Here is a 15,293-nt window from a genome sequence, read left to right on the forward strand (position 1 = left end):
TAAACTCTGATATTCTTTGTCTTTCAACATTAGAAAGCGTAGCCCTATCCCTGTGGGCAACTACCAAAGGTTTTGAGGTAACCAAATATTTTTGCTTTTACAGGGTCGCGAAATTCTGGCGTGTGCTCCTACAGGCTCTGGAAAGACATTGGCCTTTAGCGTTCCCATATTAACGCATCTAAAGCAGCCAATGAATAAAGGATTTAGAGCTTTAATTGTATCACCCACCAGAGAACTGGCCAGCCAGGTACGCCTTTCTATGAAATTATTTAACTTGCCCAGATTCCTCAGTGTGAGACTGTTCCATGCAATATTTCAAGTTGCATACCATTACAGCCTTGTGGTTTAACGTTAATTAACCTGTTCATAGTCTTGAAGCTTCACTGCAAAGTTCTTCTGATGTTATGCACTTGCAAATCCAAGGGATGGATCTATAGAAGAACATTGGCATTGGTAAAATTTGATAATTGTTCAATCCTTTCCACCTTTATACGGATTGTTTAAAATATGCCTTCCTAACTTTTGTTGACCTTGAGTTGGATGGTGAGAGAGCACGCCATTACACATACAACTTGAAAGTAGTGGGCAAGGGCTAACACTTCCTACCCCACATACCCCTTACACAGTTACATTGATGCCCACATTGTCCTGCATTTTTACAACTTGAAATTTGTGCACCTCTCTAATTTGGACTGTTGATGCTTTTTTTTGTTTAATATATTTTTTTAACTCTTTCGATGGTATTTTGGTTGATGCACAAACCTCTGAAATGGGTCAAGAATGGCAAAGTTTATTTCCTGCTTATGTACATAGTTACATCCCTGTTTTCAGAGGAGTTGTGAATCGTGAGGGTAAAAGTGAAACCACGTCTTTAAGTCCTACTGAGAGGGAGAGCAGTGTGAGAGTGGCAACAAATAATAAGATGGCCACTTGGGTGCTGCAAATGTTTACTGACTAGGTTGGGTGTCTGAAACGAATCCTGCATAAGAACAAACTTAGATGTGATGTTGTAGCTAAAGTCAGGACAGTACCCTTTGGCACTGAGGAGAGTGGGAGAAATAAAACTTGAACGCATGGTGATTGAACCGGTCAAAGATTCTGAGTGGGTTAGCCCCATCATGGTTGCCAAGAAAAGCCAATGGGGCTGTGAGGCTCTGTATTGATTTGAGGAGTTTGAATAAAAATGTAATGGCCAAAAGATTTCCATTGCCTAAAAATGAACCGATTTCAGATTAATCAGGAGCTAAGGTGTTCTCTCTTAGATCTGAAATTGGCTTATCAGATACCCCTACACCCTGACTCACTAGATTTAACTGCTTTCATCACGCATGTAGGGATGTTCAGATGTGTACAAATGCCTTTTGTGCTCGTATCAGCGGCAAGTGTCTTGTATGTTCTCCTGGGTGACATTGAGTGGGTCAAATGCTACCAGGGTGACATTTTGGTGTGGCGGGTCAGATGTCAAGGAGCATGACTGAAGACTTCACCTTGTTTTGGAGAGGTTCGGTGAGTCAGGTTTGACTCTGACATTGGCAAAGTATTTTTGGAAAAGTAGAGTACTTTGGGTACAATTTATCTAAGGCAGGGGTAAAACCCAAGACTCATGCGATAGAGGCATTTTTAGAAATGCCTGAACCAAAGAATAAGAGGTGACATCATTCCTTGGTCTAGTGGAATACTATGCCAAGTTTGCGAAAGGGCTGGCTAGTTGTACGTACAGGGCTCAGTTCACATCCTCCGGTTTTAGGTCATGGCTCAAGTCACTAGGGATTGTTCATAAGACATTGTTGTACCACCTGCAAAGTAACTGAGGTGTTGAGAGTTTTAATAGGACAATAATGGATGGGGTGAGGATGGCAGTCGCCAGTGGAGTGAACTGGTAAGAGGATCTGATGCAGAGTGTTCCAGTGTAGAATTACATTGCATGGCATTACGGGTGTGTCACCTTTTGAACTTTTCAGGGGAAGGAAGCCCAACACCCTCCTCACACCAGGTTGGTTGGGCAGGTCCAGACTGGTGAGCATGGACTCCGGTGCAGTGAGAGATCCCATATTCAGGAGTGGTGAAACTGCAAAAAGCAGATATAATCAAAAAAGAAATTGCAAATTCACCAAATTTGGAAGGGGTGACAAAGTCAAAATATTGTTGGCGAGGAAGGGGAAGAAGTGCGTTTTTTAAGTACTATGCTGTCAAGGTGGTGGAAGAAGAAGAAGATGGTAATGCTGTGAAGGTGTTTGGAGGAGAAGTGTGGAACAGAGACGGTTGCCAGTTATGCTTGCAGGGACTGGCATTTCCTAATGTTGAGGTTGCTTGATAAAAGTTCAAGGGGAGGGGGTGTGTTATGATAGCTTACTTGTTATTGTTCCATCCTTCTGTTTTTATTCTCACTGTTTAGGAGTTCTGCATTTGTTCCTAAACCCATTGTAAATAGTTATTCCCTGCTTATGTACATAGTTACATCACTGTACGTCCCATCCCCTTTCCTCCATACTGCAAGGACGTCCCTTCCTAGGGACGGGAGACGGAACCATTTTCACCAGAAAAAAACCTTCTTCCCCTTTAAATTTAGAGGCACATGGGGGTGAGGCCCTGAGAGCATGTGCTGCCCTGACTCTGCCCTCCAGCGCCACACCTCAGTCCCCTTTTCCACGGGAACGGGCCAAATTCACCAGTGCTCCCGGGTTTAGCTTCTGCCATGTAATTCCCCGCGCAGTAACTCACCATAGTGATTTAACATACTCGTAGTCCTTAGTCCCCTTTCCTCCATACGTCCCACCCTCCTCCCCCCTAATAAAACTGGTGTCATTAGGCAATGTTAATCTATTGTCGACACGTCTATGGGGAATGAGGTGTGGCGCTGGAGGCCAGGGTCAGGGCAGCGCATGCTCCCAGGGTCGCACCCCTGCATGCCTCTAAATTTTAAAGGGGAAGAAGGTTTTTTGTGGTGAAAAAGGTTCCGTCTCCCGACCCTAGGAAGGGACGCCCTTGCAGTATGGAGGAAAGGGGACTAAGGTAGTCACTACAGTGAGTAACTTATAATTTCTGTGATGGTCAGGAACTCAGTGAAATGGAATTGTTGCTCAAGCTGCCAGGAGTTCAGGGAGTTAGAAGTGATCCTGGAAGGGAGAGCCACAGTCAGACTTGTACTCCTGAATAAATCTCCCAACTGACCTTGTCCCTGAAGTCGTCATTGGAGTCTGGTCATTTCACAATAGTTAGTATAATTTGTAGCCTTATAACCTTTTATATAATGGCGTTTTGGTTAATTTTACAATGGGCCTAAGACAAGCCGGTGGCAGCAGTGATATTTCTATGGTTTTTAACGTTTTTTTTACTTGTGCATTTTTGGATTTCCCGCAAATGGGGACTAAAAGTGGATAGCACCCTAAGAAGCACAGGAAACAAGGTTTTTCACTTTTTTCTGGCCATATTGTCCTTTGACATTCTTCCTGCATTCTCAAGTCAGGAAATGTTCTATATGGAAATCCCTTTCTCGAGCAAAGCTGTAGCTTTCGTCTCAATTGACATCCCTGGTGCCTGCATATCTGTTGCTGAGATGTTGTGGCCAGTAGCTATCCATGATTGCATAGCCACTGACAGGTTGAATGGTGCAGGTCCTTAACGTTGGTGGACTTGGGCATGCTCCCAGCCCAAATCTTGGATGAGAGGAGGGCTCCTGCAGCCATTCAACAGATCATTGTTGGAGCCAAGACTTTTAGGAATAAGGGCAACCTGCTGATGACCCCTGAAGCTGACCACCGTTGACTGCAGTGTTGTCCCAGTGAGCCCTGTTCCTCTGTCCTGTTCTCAAGAAGACACTTGCCTGTGATTCAACACCAGGGCCAGTGGGAACAACCAGTCTTGAACCTTGTTCGAGGATCAATGCCTTCGGAAGTGTCCCTGAACAAGCATTAGACTTGACCAGCTCTCTCCTGGGGTACCTCGCTGCATCAGTCGCTGTTCAAAGTGCGTTCTTGGAACTAAGAGCATCTTCAGCTTATGGAACAAGACTCCTGCTCCTTCATCCTTTTTCCATGAACGGAAGCTGCCACAGGCATGCTCCGGTATTCATCCATGTAGATCGTCTGTCACTGCCGGACCGTGGCGACTCCCATTGCAGAACTCATGCAATCCCTGGAGGTGTCCTTCGTTTTGGTGTTCTACCGGAAGCACCATGACCGACAAATTAAATCCCAACACTGAAAGTGACCTCTGCACTGGTTACTGCTGGGCCTTCCTCGGCAGGACTAAGCACAGAAAAGTGTCTCCCCAACAGTGGTCTCTGGAAGAATCAGAGGGGTTTGGTAGGGGGGCTAGGGAGATTAGGTTTTTCCCCCTCACTGTTCTCCAGACGGTTAAACTGGCATAAAGTCCTGTCCCTAAATCACTATTTCCTGACTTTGGTTGTTGGAGGCCTGGTCAAGGGTCCCTTCCTAGAACTACCCTAAGGTGTGGGATTGAGTGATTCTACTTCACTGAACCTTAACTACATTTTTGGCTCTCATTGATCATAACCACTAAAATTGCCAATCTCTTTATAAACCTACCAGAAAATTATCTACCTTAGAACTGGTGACTATTGGGCACAAGTCCCTAAACCATCTTGGAGCAGACTTTAGAAAATCAAAGGAAGCCGTTCCATGATTATTCGATGGGTAATTTCTAGTTCGAATATTGGTACTGTGAAGGCATCTTGGAGTAATAGACAACAGATTCTGAATTAACAATAAAACATTATCAACTTAAGTCCGTATCGAAAGCCTATCTTGCCCTATTGTATGGGGGTATTACCTAGGAAAGTAAAAGTACAAGAGTTTTACTTGGCAATCTGTCTCCAAAACCTATATTTGCCCTCACAACTAATCTTTACAAAATGCAGGTATGTCGGCAACCGACAAAACCGTGTTCAACATAATGTTCAGAGCTCTGCCCAGCTTGTAGCTTTCTTTCAGCTCCCTTTCCCACGTGTAAAGCAGGTCCAACAAAAGTCTCAGGATTGCCTTACGTTCAAGATGATATAGAAGTAACCAGTACTCGGGGTTCCCTTCCCCAGGATTCAAAATACAATATACCTTGAGACTTGTCCTTAAGTCAATAAGTAGTAAAAACCTCAGGGTTCCCTCCCCCAAGATAGATATATAGATATAGATATAGATATATCTATATCTATATATCTATATAATTTCTAATCCTCTAGCACCATCTACAGGACAAAAAGTATAATGCACATTGAAGTTAAAAGCGTACATGTTATTGAATGTTATATATTTATTAATTTAGTTTACAATTGAAATAAACTATTACTTCATATATATATATTAAATAAAAAATATTATATTAGAAATTGTTTTATTATTAAATAAAATGTAATATGTATACAATAAAAAAGCATATTTTAAATATAACAATTGTATTAGTATATTATTTATGTTTATATTACTTACCATAAATAAATCATTGCTTATAAAATATATAGAAATTCGACATTTTTATTTTGTTTTTTTTTCGACTAAATATTTTCGACATTTTGGTTTTCGACTATATTGAATTCGACATTGACTGCACACCATATTTTATAGGTGGTGTTGCAACAATATTTCACTAGAGGTTTTACTTAAGTGTGTATATTAAAGGCCTAATGAACTATTGTAATGTTTGTACTTTCTTGTCTAACTAGAATTATTGGTTTTGCTCAGGACTCTTTGTGGCCCTAGACCACTAACACCTTCCTGAAACAAGGCCTTGCTGCCATGCTACCTTACCATGATTGGGTTTGGCTAACCTCTGTGACTTCCCTATTCACCATAATATGGTGGCCTCCCAAAATTCTCCCCCAGGGCTCGTTTGGAAATCCATCTGAACAGTGTGCGATTGGATGCTGTATACTTCTCTGAGGGGGTATGGGGGGGTGAAAACTGACCCTTCCCACCCCACTTACCACTCACCTGGTCTACAACTCTGGACCTGCACTCTGAAAGTAGTGTTGCTTGAGGAATGACCAGATCTCTGCACCAGCATCCTTCGATGCTCCACTGAATCAAATGACAAAGCTCTGCCACGTCAGATGACCACATGGCGAAGACTGGGTGGCTCAATCCCTACAACACTTATCTGTAGGGCTGCTAGGCCCCTTCTCTTCTAGCAAGAGAAATACTTTATTTTCTTTTTTTTTTTAAGTAAGAAACTTAATTCTAACTGGGTTTAAAAATAAACTGCTTGTGCTCTTAGCAGAGCCCCCAATGTATATACGTTAATGGTGAATATTTGTGTTACTTAGCTTTGGCTTTTAATCGATGAGAGTTGTCTAATGCCTAAATAAATAACTATATTTTTGTGCCCTCTGTCTAAATGCTATTACTAAGGGTGTTCTGTGTCTGCTTAACTCTTCACTGCTCTCACACACCGCGAAGTCTAAACCTTGCTGTTTAGTCACACTGCCCTGATAGTTTGTATGGTGAATATTTGTGTTACTTAGCTTTGGCTTTTAATCGATGAGAGTTGTCTAATGCCTAAATAAATAACTATATTTTTGTGCCCTCTGTCTAAATGCTATTACTAAGGGTGTTCTGTGTCTGCTTAACTCTTCACTGCTCTCACACACCACGAAGTCTAAACCTTGCTGTTTAGTCACACTGCCCTGATAGTTTGTGTAAACATTAGTGTTTGCCCCTGTATAGGGTGGTGGTAGGGGAGTTTTCCTAACTCCATTTGACATAAGGCACTATAAAACTATCCCTTGATGTACAGGCCCTCAATTCTTAGTAGAATTCTGTACTACCCAAAGGATCTGGTAGAATGGCAGAGCAGCCAGGCTTATCTAAGAAGGAGAATGTGAGCTGTAGGTAAGTACACTGAACCCAGTCAGTACAATTGCCCAAATAAACTCTTACACACTTTAAGTTACATAAATATATATTCATTTTATATGCACAAGGTAGCTAATATACTTATTTCCTACGTGTGTTGGTTAGTTAAAATAACGCTGCTTTTCATAAGTGACTGTTTCAATAGTAGTTGCTTTTGGTTACAATTGTTACAGAGAATACCAACAACAGTGCTTTTGTATTATTGGTACTACCACGCGCTCTCATTGATTTACAGATAAACGTTAATTTCATTCTGTAAAATCACAGCAGACAGTCTGTAGGAAGAAAGTGTGGTTAAACCCACTTGAACAGTTTTGTACGTTCTATTTACACTTTTTAATAAATTCTAAAGCTTTGTAAGTCCAATCCCTAACTAGCAAAAAGTCACTGCAGGAGTGGATAAAAAGTATGATGTAGCAGCTGGAACTTTAGTCACTAGAAACAAAATGCTTAGCAAGATAACACAAGTTGTAGGGACCCTGTGAAGGACACCCTAAAGGACGCAAGCTATCAAGCCTGACCCAGAGGTATTGGTGGACACCCAAACATCTTGTAACTCACTCCAGTCGCACTGGAAAGACTCTTTGGCTTAAGTTAAGTTCTACCTTTAGCCCCTTAGTACCTTAGGTAAGAAGAAATAAACAAAGCTGTATTCTCTCCTGTGCAGCGGCGACGGACCTGGTCTCCTGATTCCTCGGTCTGGTGACGAAAGGAAGGACTCTGAATGGGATGTCACACCAGCAGTCGCGAGAGAGGACTCTCTGCACAGATTTCTTCGGTCTCCTTGGTCGGTCTGTGCTTTTGGCACCTTTTCTTTCAGCTCCAACCTTGGACGGTTCTTGCCCGGTCGATCTTCGATTTTGAAGTCATGCACTCTGGTGAGGGGACTTAAGATGAGTGGGATTGTGCCTCCTGGAGGTCCAACTGGAGCTCAGCAAAGTTCTAGACTCATTTGGCACGCAAAGATGTTGCACTGCAAATGTGTCGGAGGTCCCCTGGTATTCGTGGTTTGCAGCCCTGGAAAGTGACAGCACCTCGGGGGGGATGGCTTGATATGCAGTTCGACTCAGGGCTGTTTGGTCCCACCAGCCAAAGGGAAGGAGTTGTCCTCTTTGGAGCTCCCCTGTCAATAAGAAAATGGGGTCAGGACAGCAGTGGTTGCTTCACGGTTACTGGAAGGGTCTGCAGGCAGCTCTGGTTATCTTCAGCTTGGTATCTTCTGTTCCAGTGGTAGACTTGCCTTCTACCTCCGGAACCTCACTGGTTTTCGGTTTTCCCACTCACTCCTCTGCAAACTCTCTCAGCATTCTACAGAAAGGGGTGGGGGGCTGTCCAATCAGGACAGCCAGTCCCTCAGTGGGAACTGGTTCCATTCAGGTACTCTGGCAGACAAAGGGCAGGGGAGTGTTAAACTCCTCCCACACCTCCACAGGGGACACCCAGTGTTCCGCCAAAAGCAAAACACACACCTCCCCCCTTCCAGAATGGTAGAAGGGCTGACATAGGACAACCACATAAGAAATGGTGAAAAAAGAAAGGAGCCGCCATGTTAAAACATAGCTGACCCTATTGTGCATAACCAAGATTGTGAACAGTCTAAGGTAAAACGATGGCACAATGGTTGGTACAACGCATCCTCTGCCACCAGCCATAACTTTAGGGTTGTCACTGAGACTAGCAAGTCACAGGAGCATAGAGAAGGGGGATACTAGGTATCCCCTTAGGCACACACCACCTTATGTGGAGTGCTATCTCTCAGAAGTACAATTTTAGAATGGATACAAAGCATCCCTCTTTCCTTAACAGTAGTTCTAAGGAAATATGAAAGAACTAAAAAGGAGAACCCAAAGGGTCCCCAGCAGCACTGTGCAAAGGGTGCTGTGTGCTGCTAAAGTGTAATGCAGATGCCTTTAAGAAACATGGAGGAAAACAGACTCCCTAGAAAGGGTGAAGCAAAAAGAACATAGTTCCCAAAAGTCAGAGAAAATAAGAATGAATAAATGGAGGGTGGTGGGGGCAGAGGGGCGGGAGAGGCTCTGCTTATTCAGGATAGAAAGAAAAAGGTGCAGAAGTCCAGTAGAAAGTCCTGGGGGGTCTCGCTCATAGAGGGGATTAAGCATAACAATGATAAATCTCCCTAACAGATGGCCTCTCATAATCTGTCCATACGACACATTCTAAAAATCCATCTTAAAAGTCAATAATGGGATCTGAATTTTGGTTTTAAATGTGCTGTCAGCATATCATTAAATCCATAGCTTCCTGTATGTTGTTTTTGAAACACAAAACTGCTTTTAGGGACACAATTACCTTTGCAAGATGACCCTATGCATGTTACTTTCTTTCTATTTTGCATCTTTATATTGTCTTTTTCAGGCACCGAATGTGCTTTGCACCAATCTTCAGAACTTGGATAGGTCAGATTGCCACATAAACCAGGAGATTGACACAAAAGACGGTTGGAATAATCTGTTTAAACTAACTTCATAACTGAGATGCAAGAAGAGTCCTGAGTTGTTAAACTCTGCTCCCTAGTTTATCTCCGATTTGTTTAATCAAGTGTGGCAGGAAGGCCCTTGATTAGGGGGTATGTCACCTGCCGATAACCAGATGTAAAGGGAAAATAACTACATTCACTGGTAAGTGACAAGGTGCATTTTGGCAAGACATTACAGATGAGGGAAAGTGTCACTTGAAACAGTTAGTGTAAACATGCATTCTCATTTGCAGAACAGGAATGTATGATCGTTGGGGTGGAATTCAATTTTTGTGGGTTCTAGAGTCTTATTTTATGGGGCCTCTACTATTGTTTTATATTGCTATTATTTTTTGCATTTTCTTATCTTTTGTTTTTTCTACATTATTTTGGTGGTCGAAGGGACTTCTGAAGTCCCTCTGCCAGTACATTCCTTTTTCACCCTGTAAAAGTATATGGTCCTGGGTCACCCATAAAGGTCGCAGGCTCAGGGGTGCATCTTAAGCAATCTTTGTGCCCTATGATGATTAGATCACCCTGCATTGGTTTTATAGGGTAGGCTTGTGACAGCTACTAGTTTTGGTTTCACCAGGGCTGTGAGTTGATTTATCGGTTTAGTAGCTCTGTGTATCTTTCTGGTAGCTATTGGGGTACTAATGTTGAAGTCCTATTCATTTTGTTGTAGGGGCGTTCATTGCTCTGTGAAACCACAAGACAGTCCTAAAATAGCTGTTGAGTACAAGTGGGCTGTTTGTGCTCCCAAGATGGCACCCTGTATAGTGTTTTGAACTGGTCTAAAGCAGTTCCTGGCTCTGGGTAGACCACTACATTTCCTGTGTGGTTGAGTATGGGTGTTTGGTGGATTTCGGGGCCAACCTGATTGACTGGCCTTGAAAACCTTTGTTTTTAATCCCTTAATGAGATTGTAAGTCTCGCAGAAGCAAGTCCCAATGAGGGAAGGTACATACAAGAAAAACCCTGTTTGTACACTCCGTTCCTCTGGATTTTTGGATGGTAAGCTGATGGAATTTGCTGGACTATTTTGCTGCTGAAAGCCATTGTAGCCGACTTCAATACCCAGTCGGGCCATACCAGGGGATTGGTGTCTCTTGCCTGTGCTTCGATTTGCATTTTCTGATGCTGGACTTCCTTACCGGATATTCCTTGTCCTGCTGCTGGTCCCATTTGTCTGCTTTGCCCAGGGCTTCCGTGCTCAGATTGTTTTCAAGGCTGTTTTACTGCAGTTTGCCACCAGGGTCTCCTCCCTTGGTGCTGGAGCTGTCTCTGGCTGGAAGGTTATTGTGACCCTAGCACAACAAATTTGCTTCTCTGAGCTGTCGTGGGTCGCCCCCACTATTCTGCACTGGAGCCATTTCTGCTAGTGTGCCATCCATGTTTGTATGCTGTGCCACAGAGGTCTGTCCTGTGCACTGTTCCTCCATCCACCTGAAGCCATTGATCGCTAATTCCACTTCTGGGTGGTAAGGACGATTGTTCTTCTTTTGGGCTGTCAGGGTTCAAGTCTCCGGGTTACCGAATCCTTCAGATGACCCTGCAAAAAAGGTCTGATTGTTCTTTCTTTTGGGAACTGCCTTTTTGGAAGTAAACGCCATGAATAAATTCCTCTGGGCCTTTGGTAGGTGGCTCATTGAAGGTATTTGTCCTCTGTGGTCAACTGGTTCTGCACGTCCCCAACCACTGCATTTCCCCATTGGCTTGCATTGGGTGCTGTGTCCTGCTTGGCTCAGTTCTGTCTGGGGGCTGTAACCTGGACATGGATCTATTATTGGGGGAGCAAGCATGAGGTGTCAAATGCGGTAGTTGCCGCCACTGCTGCACCTGTGGGAGGAACTGGGACTTACCTTGCTTTCATCACTGGTAAAATGGATTTCTGGAATCTGGCCCAGTGGGCAGATTTTTGGTGGCCACCCTAGTTATGATGAACAGGGAGCTCTGAGTGGTTAGACAAATCCAATCCAGGTATGTGGATGCACAGTCCAGGCATGTAGTCTTGTGGGAGTGGAGTCGGGGACCCTCAATGAGCCCACACAGAATAGAACACAATAATTCAGTTTAGATGGTTCAAATACCTATTTTTATATTTGGGCCTTTAGAGCCTACTAAAAATTGAATTGGCACTAACACACAATACCCTATAACACATACATTCCATTACCAGTAGGATCGCTTATTAAACGTTACCAAATCACTTAAGCAATTCAGGTAAGTTGTGTAAATGCACTAAATGATGGGATATTTTAACTGTAATTGGTTCCCAACTTTAGGAGTCCAAACCATATGCTGAAGGGGCCTTGTGCCCAAAAGCTAAAGAGTCCAAAACAATGTTTGTCACATGTATGTGTTCTCTTTAAAAGGATGCAATGGGCTTGTGGTGGTGGTTAGATTCAAACTAAAAGTTCCATAACCATTTACCCAAGGAAAGGTAGGTTTCCTCCTTTCTTCCAGACCCAAGGCTAAGCCAGGCTGGATACCCAACCCAGGTTCGATGACCAAAGGTGAGTGGTGGGGAGATTGGAGAAAAGGAGACTTGTTCCACAGGACAGGAACAGGCACATGCATGCTTAACTTTCTCCCATTTCCCATGAGTCTGATTTTCCCAGATGTCGTGGATCGTCTGGACATCGTCTAGGGGTCGCTGGAGGTGCGTTATTCCACCCTTCGTTTTGGTGGGAGGTCCCCAGTGGTTGCAGTTTCGAGAACTGCAAAATGCAATCCCTGTGTGTGAAGAAATGCAGACTCTAACGATGCAGACCTTTTCAGGACACTTCACAGGATGGAGGAAGGTGAGTTCCAGCGATGATCACTTTTTGCAGGTGGTGACTGGTGTCCATCCAGTTACTAGCACAGAAGCTGCTCCAGGGCAAGTTCCCTTGAAGATTGGAAGCTGGAATTCGTGGAGAAGGCGACTTGTCGCACAAGCTGGTGACAACCAAAGTTCTGGGCTTCAACGTAGAACAGCAACCGTTTTGGTGAGGTGGCCCACAAGAGAGCTGGTCAATCCACCGGGCAGTACAGGAACACTTCCAAAGGCTCTGATGGGCTGATCCTCAAAGGCGTTGAGGCTAGTTGGTCCCACTAGCCCAAGGGCTGAAGCACAGCTCAGGGTCTTTGGAAAACAGCCGGAGGAGCAGGGCTTCACTGCACCGGACACAGAAGTGGATGCTGGGCCACTTCAGGAGTCCTCTTCGTGCCATCAGTGGTCTGCTCTTCAAGTGATTCTTGGCTCCAACAAGGTTCTGATGAAATGGCTGCAGGAGGAGTCCTCTTGTCCAAAATCCAAGCTGGAAGCAAGTCCAAGCCCACCAGTGGTAAGGCACTGTACCATTCAAATAGACAGTAGTTGCGCAATACGGGACAACTACTTGTTTTACATCTGCCCCAATAGCAGACTTTCTGGCACCAGTGATGTGGACTGGAACTAGACTGTCCCAGCCCCAACACACACTCTCACACACACACTTACATGACCTTATAAGGACGTTCCTGCCCTGAGAAGGCAGGAGGAAGGCCAAAGAGCAAGTGAATCTCTTATGGCATGGACATTTTTGGGCACTAGCCACGTTTAGTCGCCATAAGCACTAAACGCTAATGCCCATACTAGAAATAATGCAGAAACCGGTAAACATGGAACTGCTACCATCAACATGTATTTAGGCACATAACAAATTCCCATGTCTAAAAAGCTAGGGCAATACAAAAGTATCCCCATTGCACTGCGTTGAGGGGTGCTGTGTGCAATGTTAAAAATACAAGAATTCAAAAGGGAAACAAAGTTCCCCAGTACCGATAGTCTGAAGGAGTAAACAGTTTCACATAACACATGACCAAAAGGCAAATGAAGCTGAATACTTTACCTGTCTTCAAAAAGACAAGACAGGACAGGAATCAAAAACAGAGCAACACAATGGGGTTTATAGGAAACTATGGAGGAAAGTTACAAAAAGAAAATCGGCTGTTTTAGAACAAAAAGGATGCAAGTGATTGTTTCTGAAAGGGACGCCTGCTAATCGGACCTCCCCCATTATAATGCTTCTGCCAGAATAAGTGCACTCCAGTGCCTTTGCTATGAATGTCTCTGGACATCCAGCAAGTGCCCTGTGATGGCAGCAGAGCAAGTCTAAAGGACACGTGTGCATTACTGACCGCTGCAGGAGCACACACAGGCACAGATGGGTTTTTATAATCCTCAACAAAAATTCAGTTTGTCCATGGTCACTGGTAGCAGACTTGGGCAAATAAAAACCATGAACCAAGAAGGGAAGTACTGCTACACTGGGGTTCTTTCAAAACGGATTCAAATTTTTAAGAGAATTTTATTTTTTGGGGAACCCTTTTTCCATTACTAGTGGAACTTATCCAGGAATACATAGCCCATAGTGAGGTCCAGAAAAAAAACTGTCTACATTGTGAATATAGTTTATTGTAATGGAAGAAGCAAATAGTTCTCTTTTACACTTGTACATATAAAGAAAAGGTGTGCTTTGTACAGAATGTTTTTTTTATAGTTAGCATCAACACCAAAACATGCACAATACAGTAAATCCCTAAGCGAATGTGATTTTCGCTTAACTAGGGAAGCCAAGAACAAACATAGAACAGTACACCAAACAAACAAAGAAGCTATCTATGTATTATTGGTAAATTGTAACCTGAAATTTGAAAAGACAACAAGAAAATGAAACAATATGTATAAAAAGTATAATGCCACATAATTTGCTTTAATTACTCAAATGCCCAGTCTCTGTTACAATGAAATTCCAGATAGACATAAAACAAAAATCTTCTAGACAGATGTTTCTGTGGCAGTGAGAAATCTAATTCGCAAATGCCACACCTTCAGTCAGCAGACGGCAAATGTCTAATGCATAAACGCTTCTGATACGCGTCAGCCAGAAACAAAATGTCTTGGTGTGCATTGGCCAAACAATGGTGCCAACGTTGCAGGGGGTGGGATCCTGGTTCAGTTAGTAGATGGTTGAAGAACCTATGCCAGGTGTCCGTCTGAGATCCCTCCAGTTGGGCTTGTTGATCCCCCCCCCCCCCTCCTTGCAGGAAGTATTACGTTTCGGCGGCAGTCACGTCCTAGTATCAACCAAATCACTATGATTTCAAGTTGAGCATGGCAGCCGCCAGGGTGCAAAATATTGGCTCCTGTAGCATAATGAAACAAAAAAAGTGGAACATTTTCTTTTTTTGAGTGAGAGGGTTGTCGTCTTAGAGAAAGATTGTGTGTTTTCTAACTGGACATTTTTGGGTAGCTAGTAATGGAAACATGCATTAAATGCTAAGAGAGCATTACAAAATAATGTTTTGTTTTAAATGTATTAGTTTGGCTGGGCGTGGAGTGGGTTGGGGTCACAGCAGAAAGTCTGGATTTAACTGTCTCTGGCCCAATGTGGTAGGCATACATCTTGCGTGTATAGACTCACCACAAATCTCCTGGAAGCTGTCTCTTGTTGAGGCTCGCTCTTCTGTCAGGAAACTGCATCCGAAGCAGGATGTCAATTTGAAAGAGTCCTGTGCCCCCATTGGGTGCCTCTGGTGTAGGGGGGCGAGAATGCCGTGGTAGTGATCCAAAAACCGGCAGAAACCCCTACAAAGACACAGGGGGAAGGGGGGGCAGAGAGAAAGAAGAAAAAAAGTATGTGGTTGCATACTTAGCTCTGTGTTTTGCGCAATAGCTTGGGAAAAACCGTAAACTATTATCAAGCTCCTATCCTGATCTAAATTAAGTAGGTGTTTTGATTGTTCATGAAACAAACCAAAAAAAAAATATATATATATATATATATATTTCTGAGGCTTGTGGAATCTGCTTAGATCACATGCTGTGCATAGGCCGACATCTAGTGGAAGCTGCGGAGTATTACAGTTTGTTTTTCGAAGTCGAAAAATGGGCGTCGACACAGGGCGTGCCAGTAATACTATCC

The 15,293-nt window shown here is 43.5% G+C and overlaps 1 protein-coding gene across 1 annotated transcript in view; it reads left to right on the forward strand.

The window, feature by feature from the left end:
- Positions 1-15,293, forward strand: part of DDX52 (DExD-box helicase 52) — a 376,512-nt gene that overhangs the window by 95,910 nt on the left and 265,309 nt on the right. The window contains exon 5 of the mRNA XM_069614668.1: positions 104-247. Within this exon, the coding sequence (XP_069470769.1) occupies positions 104-247 (144 nt within the window). The remainder of the gene's footprint in view (positions 1-103; positions 248-15,293) is intronic.

This window comes from Ambystoma mexicanum, chromosome 9 (assembly GCF_040938575.1).
Source record: "Ambystoma mexicanum isolate Mex_15411 chromosome 9, UKY_AmexF1_1, whole genome shotgun sequence".
In the NCBI taxonomy this organism is placed as follows: Eukaryota; Metazoa; Chordata; class Amphibia; order Caudata; family Ambystomatidae; genus Ambystoma; species Ambystoma mexicanum.